At 43.4% G+C, this 19,707-nt stretch overlaps 1 protein-coding gene across 1 annotated transcript in view; it reads left to right on the top strand.

Annotated features, from left to right (window-relative positions):
- The first annotated feature begins 16,981 nt into the window (after positions 1-16,981).
- Positions 16,982-19,707, top strand: part of LOC124613457 (juvenile hormone acid O-methyltransferase-like) — a 10,370-nt gene continuing 7,644 nt past the window's right edge. The window contains exon 1 of the mRNA XM_047142161.1: positions 16,982-17,352. Coding sequence (XP_046998117.1) covers positions 16,982-17,352 — 371 coding nt within the window. The remainder of the gene's footprint in view (positions 17,353-19,707) is intronic.

Below are 19,707 nucleotides of genomic sequence, written 5' to 3'. Positions count from 1 at the left end.
CTCCTTTGCCTTCTAGAGTTGTTGGAAATTCGGCTCTCTCAGTGATTTCTGATGGAGCAAGGTCTTCTGTTGTGAAGACATCTGGATTAATGGAATCATTCCCGTTCACTCGAAGGATTCCTCAGCCGTTTGGATTGCGACTACTCTAGAATATGCAGTTCGAAATAAAGCACCAACATCTAGTTTTCTTCCTGGATCACTAACAGAAACAAAGAGGGTGGTTGGGGGGGGGGGGGGGGGGGAAGGGTTAAGAGTATGCGCTTACTCTTTCCCGGTATCTTACAGCGTACTCTTAAGCGATGCGCCACACAGTTCAAAAAATACCACAAATGGCAGTCTCTGCATGGTTCTGCTGTTTATCGTGCCATGGTTTGTTCCTCACGGAACGATGATTCTTTTGGCAAATAATTTTATTTTCTAGTGCATACTAAGAAAGTGCTTACTGCTTATGACATACACTTTAAAGATCACATAATTTGAAACAAAATCTTATATTTACCTAGTACAACAAATAAACCTGGTGGAGCTCTTCAAGATTACATCTGATGGTGTCAGAATAGAACCAACAGCTGAATGTAGTTTTTCGTTGTCGGTCAGTGCTGTAAATGTAGATAAAATTCCACAACAGACTCTTACCACACGCGTACTCTTACCCGACCTTACCCTACCTGTTGTTGTAGTTGTCGTCTTCACTCCAGAGACTGGTTTGATGCAGCTCTCCATGTTACTCTAGCCTGTGCAAGCTTCTTCATCTCCGAGTAACTACTGGAAGCTACATCCTTCCGAATCTGCTTAATGTATTCATCTCTTGGCCTCCCTCTACGATTTTTACCCTCCACGCTTCTCTCAGTTACTAAATTGGTGATCCCTTGAAGCCTCATAACGTGTCCTACCAATAGATCCCTTCTTTTAGTCAGGATGTTCAACAAATTCCTCTTCTCCCCAATTCTGTTCAGTACCTTCTCATTAGTTACGCGATCTACCCGTCTAATCTTCATCATTCTTCTGTAGCACCACATTTCGAAAGCTTGTGTTCTCTTCTTGTCTACATTATTTGTCGTCCGTCTTTCACTTCCATACATGGCTACACTCAATACAAATACTTTCAAAAGAGACTTCCTGACACTTAAATCTATACTGCATGTTAACAAATTTCTCTTCTTCAGAAATGCTTTCCTTGCCATAGCCAGCCTACATTTATATCCTATCTACCATGAGCATCATCAGTTATTTTGCTCCCCAAATAACAAAACTCATATACTACTTTGAGTGTTACATTTCCTAATCTGATTCCCTCAGCATCGCCTGATTTAATTCGACTACATTGCGTTATCCTCGTTTTGCTTTTGCTGATGTTCATCATATATCCTCCTTTCAAGACATTGTCCATTCCGTTCAAGTGTTCTTCCTGTCATCGGCAAACCGCCATGTTTTTATTTCTTCTCCATGGATTTTAATACCTACTCCGAACTTTTCTTCTGTTTCTTTACTGCTTGCTCAATATACAGATTGAATAACTTCGGGGAAAGGCTACAGCACTGTCTCACTCCCTTCTCAACCACTGCAACCCTTTCATGCCCCTCGATTCTTATAACTGCAGTCTGACTTCTGTACAACTTGTAAATAACCTTTCGCTCCTTTTATTTTACCCCTGACACCTTCAGAATTAGGAAGAGAGTATTCAATCAACATTGTCAAAAGCTTTCTCTAAGTCTACAAATGCGAGAAATGTAGGTTTGCTTTTCCTTAATCTATCTTCAAAGATAAGACATAGGGACAGTATTGCCTCGTGTGTCCCAACATTTCTTCGGAATCCAAACTGATATTGCCCAACGTCAGATTCTACCAGTTTTTCCATTCGTCTGCAAGGAATTCGTGTTGGTATTTTGCAGCCATGACTTCTTACACTGATATTTCGATAATTTTCGCACTTGTCGACACCTGGTTTGTTTGTGATTGGAATTATTACATTCTTCTTGAAGCCTGAGGGTATTTCGCATGTTTCAGACATCTTGTTCACCAGATGGTAGAGTTTTGTCATGGCTGGCGCTCCCAAGGCTATCAGTAGTTCTAATGGAATGTGGTTTACTGCCGGTGCCTTTTATTGTCTTTCAGTGCTCTATCAAATTCGTCAAGCAGCATCATATCTCCCATTTCATCTTCATCTACGCCCTCTTCCATTTGCATAATATTGCCCTCAAATACATCGCCCCTGTACAGACCTTCTACATACTCTTTCCACCTTTCTGCTTTCAAAAAATGGTTCAAATGGCTCTGAGCACTATGGGACTTAACTTCTGAGGTCATCAGTCCCCTAGAACCTAGAACTACTTAAACCTAACTAACCTAAGGACATCAAACACATCCATTCCCGAGGCAGGATTCGAACCTGCGACCGTAGCGGTCACGCGGTTCCAGACTGTAACGCCTAGAACCGCTCCGGCCCCCGACCGGTTTCTGCTTTCCCTTCTATGCTTAGGACTAGTTTTCCCTCTGAGCTCTTGATATTCATGCAAGTGGGTCTCTTACCTCCAAAGTCTCTCTAATTTGTCTTTAGGCAGTATCTATCTTATCTCTAGTTATAGATGCCTGTTTATCCTTACATTTGTCCTCTACTCATCCTTGCTTAGCCATTTTGCACTTCCTGTCGATCTCATTTTTGAGGCGTTTGTATTCCTTTTCGCCTACTTCATTTACTGCATTTTTATATTTTCTCCTTTTATCAATTAAATTCAATATCTCTTTTGTTACTCAAGCATTTCTGCTAGACTTCATTTTTTACCTACTTGATCCGCTGCTGTCTTCCCTATTTCATCTCTCGAAGCTACACACTCTTCTTCTACTGTATTTCTTTCCCATATATTTGTCGATCGCTCGCTAATGGTGTCCCTGAAACACTCTACAACCTTTAGTTCTTTCAGTTTATCAAGGTCCCATCTCCTTAAAGTTAAGCCTTTTTGCAGTTTCTTCAGTTTTAATCTACAGTTCATAACAAATAAATTGTGGTCGGAGTCCACATGTGCCCCTGGAAACGTCTTACTATTTAAAGACTGGTTTCTAAGTCTCTGTCTTACCATAATATAATCTGTCTGAAATCTTCCAGAGTCTCCAGGACTCTTTCATGTACACAATCTTCTTTCATGATTCTTAAAGCAAGTGTTAGCTATAATTAAGTTATGCTCTGCGCCCAAATCCACCAGACGGCTTCCTATTTCATTTTACCCCCATTTTGTAATCATCTACTACTTTTCCGTCTCTTCCTTTTCCTGCTATCGAATTCCAGTCCCCCATGAATATCAAATTTTTTCTCCCTTCACCATCTGAATAATTTCTTTTATCTCCTCATACACATCTTCAATCTCTTCGTCATCTGCGGAGCTAGTTGGCGTATAAACTTGTACTATTGCGGTAGGCGTAGGCTTCGCGTCTATCTTGGCCACAATGTGTTCACAATGCTGTACATAGTAGCTTAAATTTTTTAACCTACCTGCCCGATTAAGGGATCTGACATTCCACGCTCCGATTCGTAGTACGCCTGTTTTCTTTCTCCTGATAACGACGTCTTTCTGAGTAGATCCCGCCCGGAGATCCGAATGGGGGACTATTTTACCTCCGGAATATTTTACCTTAGAGGACGCAGTAATCATTTAACCATACAGCAAAGCTGAATGCTCTTGGGAAAAATTACGGCTGAGGTTTCCCCTTACTTTCAGCCGTTAGCAGTACCAGTTCAGCAAGGCCGTTTTTGTTAATGTTACAATGCCAGATCAGTCAATCATCCAAACTATTGCCCCTGCAACTGCTGAAAAGGCTGCTGCCCCTCTTTTGGAACCACACGCTTGTCTGGCCTCTCAACAGATACCTCTCCGCTGTGGTTGCGCCTGCGGTACGGGTACCTGTATCGCTGAGGCACGAAAGCCTCCCCACCAACGGCAAGGTCCATGGTTCATTGGTGGAGGACGCTATCTGTATAACTAATAAAAACCACGTGTTAAACGCATTTCTTTTTTTTCGAATTAGTCAATACCTCCACCTTTTAAAATATTTACTATTCCTCCTGAAACACCCTGTTTATCCCGAGAACAGTCAAGGTCTCACAAAACAGGTTAGGGACACGTCAGGAGCTGCTCCCATATATAACAGTTACTCGTGTTGAGAAAGACGTACAGAGTCCTGCAACATATTGACTTTATGGGATGTTCACATAGCCGGCCGAAGTGGCCATGCGGTTAAAGGCGCTGCAGTCTGGAACTGCAAGACCGCTACGGTCGCAGGTTCGAATCCTGCCTCGGGCATGGATGTTTGTGATGTCCTTAGGTTAGTTAGATTTAACTAGTTCTAAGTTCTAGGGGACTAATGACCTCAGCAGTTGAGTCCCATAGTGCTCAGAGCCATTTGAACCATTTTTTGATGTTCACATAAACTGTGGTAGTTGTGGAACCAAAGAGTGGTCATCTGTAATGGCGGTATCTCAAGACACACTCTACACCAGATCTGTGTTTTTTACATCATCACTATCAGATTGCTAATAATAAAGAGATGTTGTTCTATCTAGGAAATGTATACGCAGAGCTATTTAAATCTTCATTTCCAGGTTTCGTAAATATTTTTTTTTTAGAATAACTTTTCTAGACCCTGTGAAAGCAGCACGCTAAATATGCATCTGGTCTGGGAGACGTTAGCGACTGGAACTGTTTCGTGAATTACTAGGTATACGTAAGTACTCTCAGATGTGTAAATTCGAAGCGGTTAGTCACAGTGGGTTTAAGTGGAGCTGTAAGAAGGTTCCTTTACAATGAACTGCGCGCGCTAAACTTATACACACAAAACCGAAGACAAGCGGGGGGAATAACACAGCCGATCCATCCAGTGGCTATCAACGGCCTTTGTCGTAACGGAGCGGGTCTCATGACGTCACGCGGTGACGGCCGCCACGGGTTCGCTAAGCTGTGTGGCCACTCCGTTTCTGGTCACCGTTATCTAAAACCTTCGACTCTGGGGGGAACCACAACATGACACAATGTAGACGCCGTCGACCTGAATATTTCGCCAACGCACCGTCACTGCTTGTTTGTGAGAACAAGTAGGAAACTGGAAACAGCGACGGGAAACCAGTGGCAGGTGTAGACTGTGACACAGATAAATTTGTGAGGCAGCATACGCGCAATAACAGTTGCAGAGTATGTTCCAATTACGAGTAATTAGCGAGTGTACTCACTAAAACTGTTCAGTGTACAAAGACTGTGAGCTATGTCTGCGGTAACGCAAAAATGATTTAAACAATATGGAAAATTTGTTTTAGCAGAGAAAGGCCAAATACAAGTGTTAATCAATTATAAATGAATGTCTCGGGCTGGACAGTGCTGACAACACTTTAATATAAATGAATGTTTGCAGTTATGCACCACCACGATCAGTCTGTAAGGAAATCTAGTTGGGAAGCTACATTCTTGGCACACTACTTAAACTGTACACAGTTTTCCGTATGTTCTACGATTGTATTTCCAAAACATGCTGTTCAACGACAATAATTTCCCGAAAATGTCCGTAACGACTGAGAGAATGGTTTTGGAGGATACATGTGACCACAAATTCTACAGCGCTTCTAGTACACTGAGTTGCCCATGTAAATAATGAAAATTAGTTACCATAATTACAAAGCTCTTATTTTGGCTCTTCGAATCACCATTGTTTGAGGTATCGGTATGGAAAACAATAACACCTGATTCAATGTACACGAATTAAAATGCTGAAGTTGAATGTCCGTTTCTGCCTCACACAGCGTTCTACGTGACAGAGTGAGAACATTTAGCATCGATATTATTATCTACGGCACCGTTCTTCTCATCGATATTCTGCTTTTATTCGGTTGTGAGAAATTGCGCTCACTGCGTAACAAAGAAGTTGTGAAAAATAAAGAACGTGAAGCTCACTATGTGGTGTAAGCTCTTCCATTTTTTGACACTTTCAAAACTTCTGTATCAGGATCTCCACTTATTACTTTCTGGTTTGGCCTAAGTGAGCTGAGCACACAACGTTCAAAAGCCTCTCAGAAAAAAAGAAAATAAAAGAACCTGCTCATCTGCCGGTATCTAGCCTTTTCCAGCATCTAGGCCATGCAGGCTGTAGGAAAATTTGGGTAGGTTTGATTCATAGAAATAAATATACTCCAAAAGTGATGAAGTATGTGGTGCGGACAATGTGACTTCACATGACATCTCATCCACCGGAGTATTACAGTAAGGCGTGGCGTTTGGGGGCTGGAGTTGTGAATAACAAAGTACTTAACGACGCATAGTCACTGGAAGATAGCGTTCGTAGCGTAATAAGTTGTAACAAAAAGGAAGATTCCATATCTGCCATCCCTAAGCACCACAAGAGGTATAAATCAGACTTTTACGAAAGAATAAAGTTAATTTTCAAGAACAAGAAATAGATAACAAACAACGGAAAAAGTGACTAATGGCAGGAGACGTCGCATAGGTACACAATAACGTGAAGTTTTGTTGAGTACGTTCCGAAACAAACTAGTTTATGAATGTGTAGATAGGAAACTCGTATGGAATACAGTACCTACATTATTTAACGTAGCACCAGATAAGCCACCGTAACTGTTGCTGAAGAGAAACATGCCACATAATAAAAACAATAAAATTGTGATACATAGCAATCGTACAGAGATGAACGAGGTATCGTTAGAAAGTTTTTTTTTAACTGTCTTCTGACATTACATAATGAGTTTTCGCTAAAACTTATTATTTGTGGAAAATTTTAACATAAAAGAGACTTTTCACTACTGTATCATTGGCATAGGGGCAGCATGGATGCCCAGCTTCATACCTATATTTTACGAAGATAAATTATTAATCATGAATAAGAGACTCTCTTCATATAATCTTATTACAAGAACCATTTATATCTGTTACCTACTAAGTGGATAATTTGTATACGGCATTGTCATAGATCATAACTGTGACCAGTGCGATAGTCCATTATCTCTACCCGTTGAACAAGCTGACTTTTTACACGAATACACATTCCACAACGACAAACATATTTGTCATTGTCGCCTTGCATTGCGATTTACCTATTGCTACAACGGCCTGACGTGCTTACTGGAATGGAAAATGTTTTTCAAGATAAAGTTATAGTTTATATGGCCCCACTGATAGTTCCTGAACTCTGCACAGATATTCCGAATGCAAAATCCATTTTTGGACACATGGAAAAGCATATACAACTATGTATAATAGATTCATGATTATTATTTCTTGTCGTTCGATTCATTTTTAAAGATGTTTTCTCTTCATTCTTACAACTACCCCAACGACTACACTTATCCCAAATACTGTCGTTATTTAAAACTACAAAAGTGAGAAAGTCTCTCACGTGTCCGCTGATAGTGTTAATTTGTAACATGGTTCCAAAGATAGCGTTCGTAGCGTAATAAGTTGTAACAAAAAGGAAGATTCCATATCTGCCATCCCTAAGCACCACAAGAGGTATAAATCAGACTTTTACGAAAGAATAAAGTTAATTTTCAAGAACAAGAAATAGATAACAAACAACGGAAAAAGTGACTAATGGCAGGAGACGTCGCATAGGTACACAATAACGTGAAGTTTTGTTGAGTACGTTCCGAAACAAACTAGTTGACGAATGCGTAGATAGGAAACTCGTATGGAATACAGTACCTACATTATTTAACGTAGTACCAGATAAGCCACCGTAACTGTTGCTGAAGAGAAACATGCCACATGATAAAAACAATAAAATTGTTTCCCGGCTTCAAAGAAACTAATTTCGTAATTGTTGGTGCATCTGTGCCACAGACGTCAGAATTTTTCCCTACGGACATCTTTTAAGCAAACATTCGTGAACTGGAAACTCCAGTTTGTGCTACGATGAGACAATCTTCAGATTTCGCGTCAAACTCTTGTAAATCAAAGAAAGTGCCAATACAAAGAAGAGTAGGTAACTGAAATATATGTCTCTTATGGACGAAATACTGTGTTTATATTGTTTTGCATTCAACAATTTCGAAAGTATTTCATAATGAAGGTACTGAAGCTTATGTCACTTCTCTCATGAGGTTTGGCTCAGTTTACATTTATTTTACCATTATTCAGGTTTCTTTATATTATGTTGATACTTGGAAGGCAAAGATAATGAAGTATTTCTTAATCTACGTAGAAAAGAATTAAAAACCAACATTAATCTTACGGCAAACATGATGTTAACTGTCTTTTTTGCGCTAGGTGCGCTGTGAGTTTTCAACTGTCAGACGGTAACAACTTGCATAGGAGGAGTGTCACGACTGTATGTATTAGACTGTGGTAAAAGAACAAAGCGTTATTTGCATTTTTTAACCGTGGCTGACTGTATGTAATGACTGTCTGTTGATTTTACAGTGGCCAGCTTATTTTATTTTTTAGGATCCATGGCGCTTTCACCAGAACTATTGGTTCACTTATCTACTTCCGAAAATCCGGAGCTCCTTCTTCCATATAAAATTATACAATATTGTAACAAAATTTTCACATTAATTCACAGTATGCAAGAATACACAGGTCAGTTAATTAAACCAACAAAATTTATCACTCTAGCATTTACCTGTACACGAGGTACCTTTCGTACGTGACGCATTTGGACCCGTCATAATAGGTAGTAGGTATATCAAGGAAATTATTTGCTTCTTTCCACGACATAGAAAAGACCCAGATTGCGACACATTGGATGGTGGTAATACGAAATTAGGAGACATGTTAGAGCTACGTGGATGCATATACCTAAAGCCCGTAAGGCATCGAATTGTCTAGAGGCGGCTTTTGTCAAGCAGTGGATTTGAAATACACTCCTGGAAATTGAAATAAGAACACCGTGAATTCATTGTCCCAGGAAGGGGAAACTTTATTGACACATTCCTGGGGTCAGATACATCACATGATCACACTGACAGAACCACAGGCACATAGACACAGGCAACAGAGCATGCACAATGTCGGCACTAGTACAGTGTATATCCACCTTTCGCAGCAATGCAGGCTGCTATTCTCCCATGGAGACGATCGTAGAGATGCTGGATGTAGTCCTGTGGAACGACTTGCCATGCCATTTCCACCTGGCGCCTCAGTTGGACCAGCGTTCGTGGTGGACGTGCAGACCGCGTGAGACGACGCTTCATCCAGTCCCAAACATGCTCAATGGGGGACAGATCCGGAGATCTTGCTGGCCAGGGTAGTTGACTTACACCTTCTAGAGCACGTTGGGTGGCACGGGATACATGCGGACGTGCATTGTCCTGTTGGAACAGCAAGTTCCCTTGCCGGTCTAGGAATGGTAGAACAATGGGTTCGATGACGGTTTGGATGTACCGTGCACTATTCAGTGTCCCCTCGACGATGACCAGTGGTGTACGGCCAGTGTAGGAGATCGCTCCCCACACCATGATGCCGGGTGTTGGCCCTGTGTGCCTCGGTCGTATGCAGTCCTGATTGTGGCGCTCACCTGCACGGCGCCAAACACGCATACGACCATCATTGGCACCAAGGCAGAAGCGACTCTCATCGCTGAAGACGACACGTCTCCATTCGTCCCTCCATTCACGCCTGTCGCGACACCACTGGAGGCGGGCTGCACGATGTTGGGGCGTGAGCGGAAGACGGCCTAACGGTGTGCGGGACCGTAGCCCAGCTTCATGGAGACGGTTGCGAATGGTCCTCGCCGATACCCCAGGAGCAACAGTGTCCCTAATTTGCTGGGAAGTGGCGGTGCGGTCCCCTACGGCACTGCGTAGGATCCTACGGTCTTGGCGTGCATCCGTGCGTCGCTGCGGTCCGGTCCCAGGTCGACGGGCACGTGCACCTTCCGCCGACCACTGGCGACAACATCGATGTACTGTGGAGACCTCACGCCCCACGTGTTGAGCAATTCGGCGGTACGTCCACCCGGCCTCCCGCATGCCCACTATACGCCCTCGCTCAAAGTCCGTCAACTGCACATACGGTTCACGTCCACGCTGTCGCGGCATGCTACCAGTGTTAAAGACTGCGATGGAGCTCCGTATGCCACGGCAAACTGGCTGACACTGACGGCGGCGGTGCACAAATGCTGCGCAGCTAGCGCCATTCGACGGCCAACACCGCGGTTCCTGGTGTGTCCGCTGTGCCGTGCGTGTGATCATTGCTTGTACAGCCCTCTCGCAGTGTCCGGAGCAAGTATGGTGGGTCTGACACACCGGTGTCAATGTGTTCTTTTTTCCATTTCCAGGAGTGTAGCTGATGATATTAAGAGTAGGAGGCGAAACAAAACTGATCCAGTTCCGCGAAAGATCTTTCCTCAAACTTAAATTCCCGCATGCATACAGTACAGAAATTTGTGTAATTCCATCTCGTCTTTTTCATACATGAACTGCAAATTACTTAAATGATTCAGAGCAACACTCACGACATAAGGCTCGGTGTGCCTGCACACACTTGCAGATTCGATATCCCAGCGAGCACTTAAGAAATTAATTGAAAAAAATTAGGTATGGTTATGTTAGCATATAAAATGTGCAGCTCAGGTTTTGTTACCTTGTTGCTTAACAATATGCAGCGCGGTAGCGGCTGAAAGCAGTATTGTTTAAGCTACACCCAGCAGTGACTGGGGAGCTTGATACAGCGTGAATAATGGCATAAGTGCCTTTGCAGGGGTCATGTTTATTAATGATGTTCAAAAAAATGGTGGAGGCTATTGTATTAATTTTTAGTTTATATGATAGGAGTTTGCGAGTTTTACGTTTGTTTTTATTAACAAATGTGTTAACCAATGACAGTGGTAGAAATATTTGTGACTGGGGCACTTTCTGAAACTTGACAAGGTTCCCACCAGACCTGTAGCATATATATTCTTAAATGTGCAACCGTGAGGATAGAACTACTAGACAATAATTGGGACCTTAAAGCAAACAATGTGATTTTTCTTGTAGTGATGACACTCATTATCGAAGCCTAACGCTCAGTTCTTCTCACACAGAGGCTGATAGCCTTCGTCGCATATCTTTATCCTTTGTAACTTTAACTAATTACTAAAAAAATATTCAATCAGCGCCTCGTTTCATCTAAAGATGCATCCAGTCGTCTGACATTACGAATGAGTCTTACTTGCACATGTACAAACATGAAGTAAAAACAGTATTATGTCTAGTCATTGTAAACACTCAGTGGAAGCAAATGTATGCTGAATGGAGACGAATATATATTGCTGTAGGCTCTAGCCAACTTGGAAAGAATTGTTGCAGCTGTTAGCTGACTGTCAGACTAAAGCAATAGACGATACCACTTCCTTCGTGACGAAGAACACTGGGTGATAACGGTTTGGCCCGCCTCAAACTGGCGTTGTGTGATCTGGCCGATAGAAAGTCCCGAGCGGGCGCGAGCGCGGTGAATCACCGCTGCAACGGATAGCTGGAATTTTGACTAGTCTCACCGTTACCAAACATCTTCGATATAAGAACAAGCCGTAACTGCAGCAGCACCAGTAGAATCCTCCTCCGCGCAGCTTACTGCTGCCTGAAAGGTGTGTACCCTGACACTGCTGTCATTGTGTTAGTGCATGTTTTTTACATCTGAAAGACTAGCGATACGTAAAATATAACTGTCGTTGCCCGGTCCTTGATCACTGAGAGCAGCAGGTCCTTTTTAATTCTTATCGTTTTCGACGCAATTACATGTGCGGTTCGCAATGCTGTTGCCAGTTTCTGCAGGCAAATGGCCGTTTTCAGACTCAGTCGATAAAAAGAGGAAAGAAAGAACCATCGCATAATCTACGAACTCTACGAAATGATAAAAAGAATAAAATCATATCTAAATCCGCGTGCTGCAAATAGTTTTCATTGTGTTGTCAACAGTACGTAGAAAAAAATGGCTCTGAGCACTAAGGGACTTAACTTCTGAGGTCATCAGTCCCCTAGAACTTAGAAATACTTAAATCTAACTAAACTACGCACATCACACACATCCATGCCCGAGGCAGGATTCGAACCTGCGACCATAGCGGTCGCACGGTTCCAGACTGTAGCGCCTAGACCGCTCGGCCACTCCCGGCCGCAACAGCACGTAGAGATCGGGGTTTTGTGGGCGGAGTGAAACCTCCTTAGAATTATATTAGTACCTTCAGAAAGAAAGAGTCTAGGGGACTCATGACCTCGGAAGTTAAGTCCCATAGTGCTCAGAGCCCTTTGAACCATGTCAACCATCTACCTTTCCTGTAATTAGTTTATGTGGTGGTTCCATCTTATATCGATCCGTACGCGTCCTCTTTAGATTCATTTATAGAAGTAACTGGTTCCAGTGTTCATTCTGCAATCGTGTTATCATACAATAACGCGTCTTTCCGTCATGTTAGTGTTGAGGTCAACTGTTCCCGCGTGCATGAGGCGTCGATCCACTGCAAGTCTTCCTGCATTTCGCCACAATTTTCTAGCGTTCAGACTTCTCTATATTCAGTACCACCATAAGCGAAAAACGTCATGGAAGTTCCGACGTAGTGAACTACGTGACTTGTATATATTGTGAAAGCAAACAATTCTGTTGGAACAACATCCGCAACTGAGCATTTTAACAGAGGTTGAAAATACCGCTTCAGTTGTAAATTTCTTTATTTTCACACGACCGGTGTCGGAGTGTTACAAGCCCATCTTGTCGTAGCTGGACTGTAGTCCCCGAGGCGCGGGGACACCTGTTCTGCGCTCACAGGCAGCACACCGAGTCTGGTACACGCTACGCTCGGGGACCACGGCACAGCTACGACACCTGAAGAAAGGGCTTATAACAATCCGAAACCGGTCGTCTGAAAATAAATTTACAACTGAAGCGGTATTTTCAACCTCTGCTATATTGTGAAAGGTAATGGTCTTATAACACCCCCTCGAGGTACGGCCGAAGTTAATTTTATGCCTGAACGTGTGTATTCCGTTGAGAATGGCATGCTGTTTTCTCTGTGCTAGAAGCGCTTTGGTCAAGCGCGAAAGACTGTGTTGTAATTAGGTAACTGTTACGGCTGTCGGTCTAGTTTGTTACGCACAGTAAGAGATTAATGCATACTCATATAATTAACGCACAGTGCGCTAAGCTGTAGACTGGGATGTTAGCAAGAACCAGGATCTAATCCGTGCTGATGATTCATGGCTATTGATCTGGTACATTAGCCAGCCTACGTATGGTTTTCAGGCTGTTTTACACGCCCGTTTAGGAAAATTCTGGGTGCTAGTGTCTAACCTTCGTCTTAGAAAGTTCGATGTACAAACAGTTAAAATACGACAAAATATAGTACAAATTTTACAGTATTCAGATAGTTGGAGCACTCGAATTGCTTCCCCTAGATCAACTGACCACTGTAGCCATAGGAACGATATCTTACCACAAAAGTTATAATAAAATACTAGTAAATTTGCCAAATCATTAGAAAAACACTTTGATGGACGCAAGGTAAGAGGGAGAGGCCTTCTCTTCACACATAGCATTTCATATTAAAAGCAAGAGTGCACTAAAGTTTGTATCTGACTTCTATCGTAACTCATTGTAATGCAACTGAACAGTGTCTGTTGTCTCATAAGGCTATTCCGTCATAACAAAGTGAGTAGATCTTCCAACAGAACTGTAATGCAGCTAGAGACTTACAACACGAGCGTTGATTTGTTTTGTCAAGCAGAGCAAGAGATTAATCATCATCATCATCATGATCATCATCATCATCATCATTATTTAAGACTGATTATGCCTTTCAGCGTTCAGTCTGGAGCACAGTTCGCCTTATAAAATTCCTCCATGATCCCCTATTCAGTGCTAACATTGGTGCCTCTTCTGATGTTAAGCCTATTACTTCAAAATCATTCTTACCGAATCCAGGTACCTTCTCCTTGGTCTACCCCGACTCCTCCTACCCTCTACTGCTGAACCCATGAGTCTCTTGGGTAACCTTGCTTCTCCCATGCGTGTAACATGACCCCACCATCTCAGCCTGTTCGCCCTGACTGCTACATCTATAGAGTTCATTCCCAGTTTTTCTTTGGTTTCTTCATTGTGGACACCCTCCTGCCATTGTTCCCATCTACTAGTACCCGCAATCATCCTAGCTACTTTCATATATGTAATCTCAACCTTATTGATAAGGTAACCTGAATCCACCCAGCTTTCGCTCCCATACAGCAAAGTTGGTCGAAAGATTGAACGGTGCACAGATAACGTAGTCTTGGTACTGACCTCCTCCTTGCAGAAGAGAGTAGATCGTAGTTGAGCGCCCACTGCATTAGCTTTGCTATACCTCGCTTCCAGTTCTTTCACTATGTTGCCATCCTGTGAGAATATGCATCCTAAGTACTTGAAACCGTCCACCTGTTCTAACTTTGTTCCTTCTACTTGGCACTCAATCCGAGATTAATGTTAACAGGAAAAGCAAACGAAACTATGAGTTAATATACAGGGTGTTACAAAAAGGTACGGCCAAACTTTCAGGAAACATTCCTCACACACAAAGGAAATATGTTATGTGGACATGTGTCCGGAAACGCTTACTTTACATGTTAGAGCTCATTTTATTACTTCTCTTCAAATCACATTAATCATGGAATGGAAACACAGCAACAGAACGTACCAGCGTGTCTTCAAACACTTTGTTACAGGAAATGTTCAAAATGTCCTCCATTAGCGAGGATACATGCATCCACCCTCCGTCGCATGGAATCCCTGATGCGCTGATGCAGCCCTGGAGAATGGCGTATTGTATCACAGCCGTCCACAATACGAGCACGAAGAGTCTCTACATTTGGTACCGGGGTTGCGTAGACAAGAGCTTTCAAATGCCCCCATAAATGAAAGTCAAGAGGGTTGAGGTCAGGAGAGCGTGGAGGCCATGGAATTGATCCGCCTCTACCAATCCATCGGTCGCCGAATCTGTTGTTGAGAAGCGTACGAACACTTCGACTGAAATGTGCAGGAGCTCCATCGTGCATGAAGCACATGTTGTGTCGTACTTGTAAAGGCACATGTTCTAGCAGCACAAGTAGAGTGTCCCGTATGAAAACATGATAACGTGCTCCATTGAGCGTAGGTGGAAGAACGTGGGGCCCAATCAAGACATCACCAACAATGCCTGCCCAAACGTTCACAGAAAATCTGTGTTGTTGACGTGATTGCATAATTGCGTGTGGTTTCTCGTCAGCCCACACATGTTGATTGTGAAAATTTACAATTTGATCACGTTGGAATGAAGCCTCATCCGTAAAGAGAACATTTGCACTGAAATGAGGATTGACACATTTTTGGATGAACCATTCACAGAAGTGTACCCGTGGAGGCCAATCAGCTGCTGATAGTGCCTGCACACGCTGTACATGGTACGGAAACAACTGGTTCTCCCGTAGCACTCTCCATACAGTGACGTGGTCAACGTTACCTTGTACAGCAGCAACTTCTCTGACGCTGACATTAGGGTTATCGTCAACTGCACGAAGAATTGCCTCGTCCATTGCAGGTGTCCTCGTTGTTCTAGGTCTTCCCCAGTGGCTAGTCATGGGCTGGAATGTTCCGTGCTCCCCAAGACGCCGATCAATTGCTTCGAACGTCTTCCTGTCGGGACACCTTCGATCTGGAAATCTGTCTCGATACAAACGTATCGCGCCACGGCTATTTCCCCGTGCTAATCCATACATCAAATGGGCATCTGCCAACTCCGCATTTGTAAACATTGCACTGACTGCAAAACCACGTTCGTGATGAACACTAACCTGTTGATGCTACGTACTGATGTGCTTGATGCTAGTACTGTAGAGCCATCTACATCTACATCCATACTCTGCAAGCCACCTGACGGTGTGTGGCGGAGGGTACCTTGAGTACCTCTATCGGTTCTCCCTTCTATTCCAGTCTCTTATTGTTCGTGGAAAGGATTGTCGGTATGCCTCTGTGTGGGCTCTAATCTCTCTGATTTTATCCTCATGGTCTCTTCGCGAGATATACGTAGGAGGGAGCAATATACTGCTTGACTCTTCGGTGAAGGTATGTTCTCGAAACTTTGACAAAAGCCCGTATCGAGCTACTGAGCGTCTCTCCTGCAGAGTCTTCCACTGGAGTTTATCTATCATCTCCGTAACGCTTTCGCGATTACTAAATAATCCTGTAACGAAGCGCGCTGCTCTCCGTTGGATCTTATCTATATCTTCTATCAACCCTATCTGGTACGGATCCCACACTGCTGAGCAGTATTCAAGCAGTGGGCGAACAAGCGTACTGTAACCTACTTCCTTTGTTTTCGGATTGCATTTCCTTAGGATTCTTCCAATGAATCTGTCTGGCATCTGCTTTACCGACGATCAACATTATGTGATCATTCCATTTTAAATCACTCCTAATGCGTACTCCCAGATAATTTATGGTATTAACTGCTTCCAGTTGCTGACCTGCTATTTTGTAGCTAAATGGTAAAGGATCTATCTTTCTGTGTATTCGCAGCAACACAAGCACCGAAGTCAACATTACCTTCCTTCAATTGGGCCAACTGGCGGTGAATCGAGGAAGTACAGTACATACTGACGAAACTAAAATGAGCTCTAACATGGAAATTAAGCGTTTCCGGACACATGTCCACATAACATCTCTTCTTTATTTGTGTGTGAGGAATGTTTCCTGAAAGATTGGCCGTACCTTTTCGTAACACCCTGTACAGGTCTGTCAGGCGATGTAGCCCCGTAAGATTTCCAGGTTGGATCGTCTGCGATCCTTTCCGTACTCTTTTTGACACCGAGCAAAGTGACCAGAAGCTACGCACCACTTTGTAATCTTGTCCTATCCGAGGTTGAATTTATTTAGTCTCTAATGTCCTTGGGGGCACCAGCACAACAGACTCTGTCTCTTGTACTTGGTTTCTTCGTGTCCACATTGCCTACATACGCCCATCGCCTCATAATGACAACAGCTGTGATGAGAATGAGTTTACAGGTAAAATGAACGACGCAGATCTGTACGCCGAATCGAGCAGCCTCCAGCAGCAGTTCATGAACAAGGTGCTACGGGAGCTGTGGCCGGCCCTGGACTGGCGTTGCGAGCAAGGCACCGTGCTGGACGTCGGCTGCGGCGCTGGTGACGTCACGACATACGAGCTGCTACCGCGACTGCCACCAGGCGTCAGCGTCCTCGCTGTAGACATCAGCCCCGCCATGGTAGCCAAGGCTGCAGACAGGTTCTCCGGACCACGTCTGCGCTTCCGTCAGCTGGACATTGGCACGCCGCGTATTGAAGAAACCGACGTCTGGAGGCTGGGACCGTTCCCAAAGGTGTTCTCCTTCTTCTGTCTGCACTGGGTCCAGGATCAGAGGTAAGCAGCCTCATCACGCACTACACTAGATAAATTGTTAGTCGCAAAAGACAAATGTCTCGCCTGAAATTGCTGGATTTGTCCAAAGAAGGCACTCTACTTTGGATCTTCTGTCGGTCCTACTTAGTAAGTTCCACGCTGACGAGATGAAAAAAGTTCAGAGATTTTTGAGCTATTTCTTTTTGCTGACGAACGATTTTTCTTTGGGGGCGCTTCCTGAGAATCTCAATAAAGCTTTTGTATTTTGTTCAATGTGGTAAGTCATTTTAAACGATTGTGAATACATAAATCTAGCTATTTAATGCTGGTGGCTGGATCCAACGACTAAGTGGAATTAATGTAATGATATGCAATGGGTCTTGCTGCCTGTGTGTGCGGAATATGTTAAATCTGTCAGCCAGCCAACATCATTTGCTCCAAGCGTCGATTGTCTGCAGGTCTTCTTGCATCTGGCTATGATTTTTCTGATATCACGACTTTCTTAAACATATCACAACATCTGAGAACCTCTTCTCTCAATTCGCGACACTATCCTTCTCTTTCCTGCTTTTTCCCCACGAAGGGACAGCAATGACGTGTTGCGAACGACTTTTAAAAATCAATCTGAAATCTGAATCTCACCCCTCTTCCGTTCTCCCGGGGCTAGCAGTTCTTTCGTAAGCTCGCGCATGGCGCGCTTGGATCCCCAACTTCTTGCAGCCCCACTTTCCTTCCCAAGCTGCATTTCCTTCATCGTGCCTCTCCTTCCCCATTCTGCCTCCTTCCTCGCTCCCCCCTCCTTCCCCCTCTCTCCGTGTTTTTATTTACGTCGACCTGGCTACCCATCTCGTTCTCTGTATTCCGTAAGATTTTCTCCTCTTGCCTGGTGTTTCATCCTTTCTGACGTTTTTGTTTCGTCTTGGAGTTTGACCACCTGTTCTAAATTTTCAGTCTTTAGTGTGAGCCACTGAGGAAGAGCTCCCTCCCTAGCATCTACGGTGCGGATTCATCTCCCCTCCCTTCATCCCCTCTTCCTTCACTGCTGTATGCCCCCTCCACCCCACTGGGTTACCAGTTCATGCAGCCAGTCTGTGTGGTGGGGCTGTTACCCTGATAACACAGCGGTCACACTACTGATATCTGAACTGTTCTCCGCCCCGCCCCCCTCCTCCATGTATATGTATGCTTGTCATGATCGACTATAAGTTTCAAGCCGTTATGTCGTTTTAAATTACTCTGAACTCATAAATGTAGGTATTTAACGACGCTAATTGTGTGACATTCGTGTAACAAAATAAGAATGGGTCTTTATGCCGATACACGCAAAATATATTAATTTGATTATGTTGAGAGTCTACTGCCGTCCCCTGCATCGACCGTCCATTCTCTATGGGTCTTCATGTATTCGCTTACAGTTTCCTGGTGCAGCAACTTCCCTATATGAAGCAGCATTATCTGCGAATAGCCTCTCTCTGAGACTGCGTTTGTTTGTTTGTTTGTTTGTTTGTTTGTTGTGGTCTTCAGTCCTGAGACTGGTTTGATGCAGCTCTCCATGCTACTCTATCCTGTGCAAGCTTCTTCATCTCCCAGTACCTACTGCAGCCTACATCCTTCTGAATCTGCTTAGTGTATTCATCTCTTGGTCTCCTTCTACGATTTTTACCCTCCACGCTGCCCTCCAATGCTAAATTGGTGATCCTTTGATGCCTCAGAACATGTTCTACCAACCGATCCCTTCTTCTAGTCAAGTTGTGCCACAAACTCCTCTTCTCCCCAATCCTATTCAGTACCTACTCATTAGTTATGTGATCTACCCATCTAATCTTCAGCATTCTTCTGTAGCACCACATTTCGAAAGTTTCTATTCTCTTCTTGTCCAAACTATTTATCGTCCATGTTTCACTTCCATACATGGCTACACTCCATACAAATACTTTCAGAAACGACTTCCTGACACTTAAATCTATACTCGATGTTAACAAATTTCTCTTCTTCAGAAACTCTTTCCTTGCCTTTGCCAGTCTACATTTTATATCCTCTCTACTTCGACCATCATCAGTTATTTTGCTCCACAAATAGCAAAACTCCTTTACTACTTTAAGTGTCTCATTTCCTAATCTAATTCCCTCAGCATCACCCGACTTAATTCAACTACATTCCATTATCCTCGTTTTGCTTTTGTTGATGTTCATCTTATATCCTCCTTTCAAGACACTGTCCATTCCATTCAACTGCTCTTCCAAGTCCTTTGCTGTCTCTGACAGAATTACAATGTCATCGGTGAACCTCAAAGTTTTTATTTCTTCTACATGGATTTTAATACCTACTCCGAATTTTCCTTTTGTTTCCTTTACTGCTTGCTCAATATACAGATTG

This window comes from Schistocerca americana, chromosome 4, assembly GCF_021461395.2.
Source record: "Schistocerca americana isolate TAMUIC-IGC-003095 chromosome 4, iqSchAmer2.1, whole genome shotgun sequence".
In the NCBI taxonomy this organism is placed as follows: Eukaryota; Metazoa; Arthropoda; class Insecta; order Orthoptera; family Acrididae; genus Schistocerca; species Schistocerca americana.
Note: the sequence above shows the minus strand (reverse complement) of the source record. Positions and strands in the feature narration are given on the sequence as shown.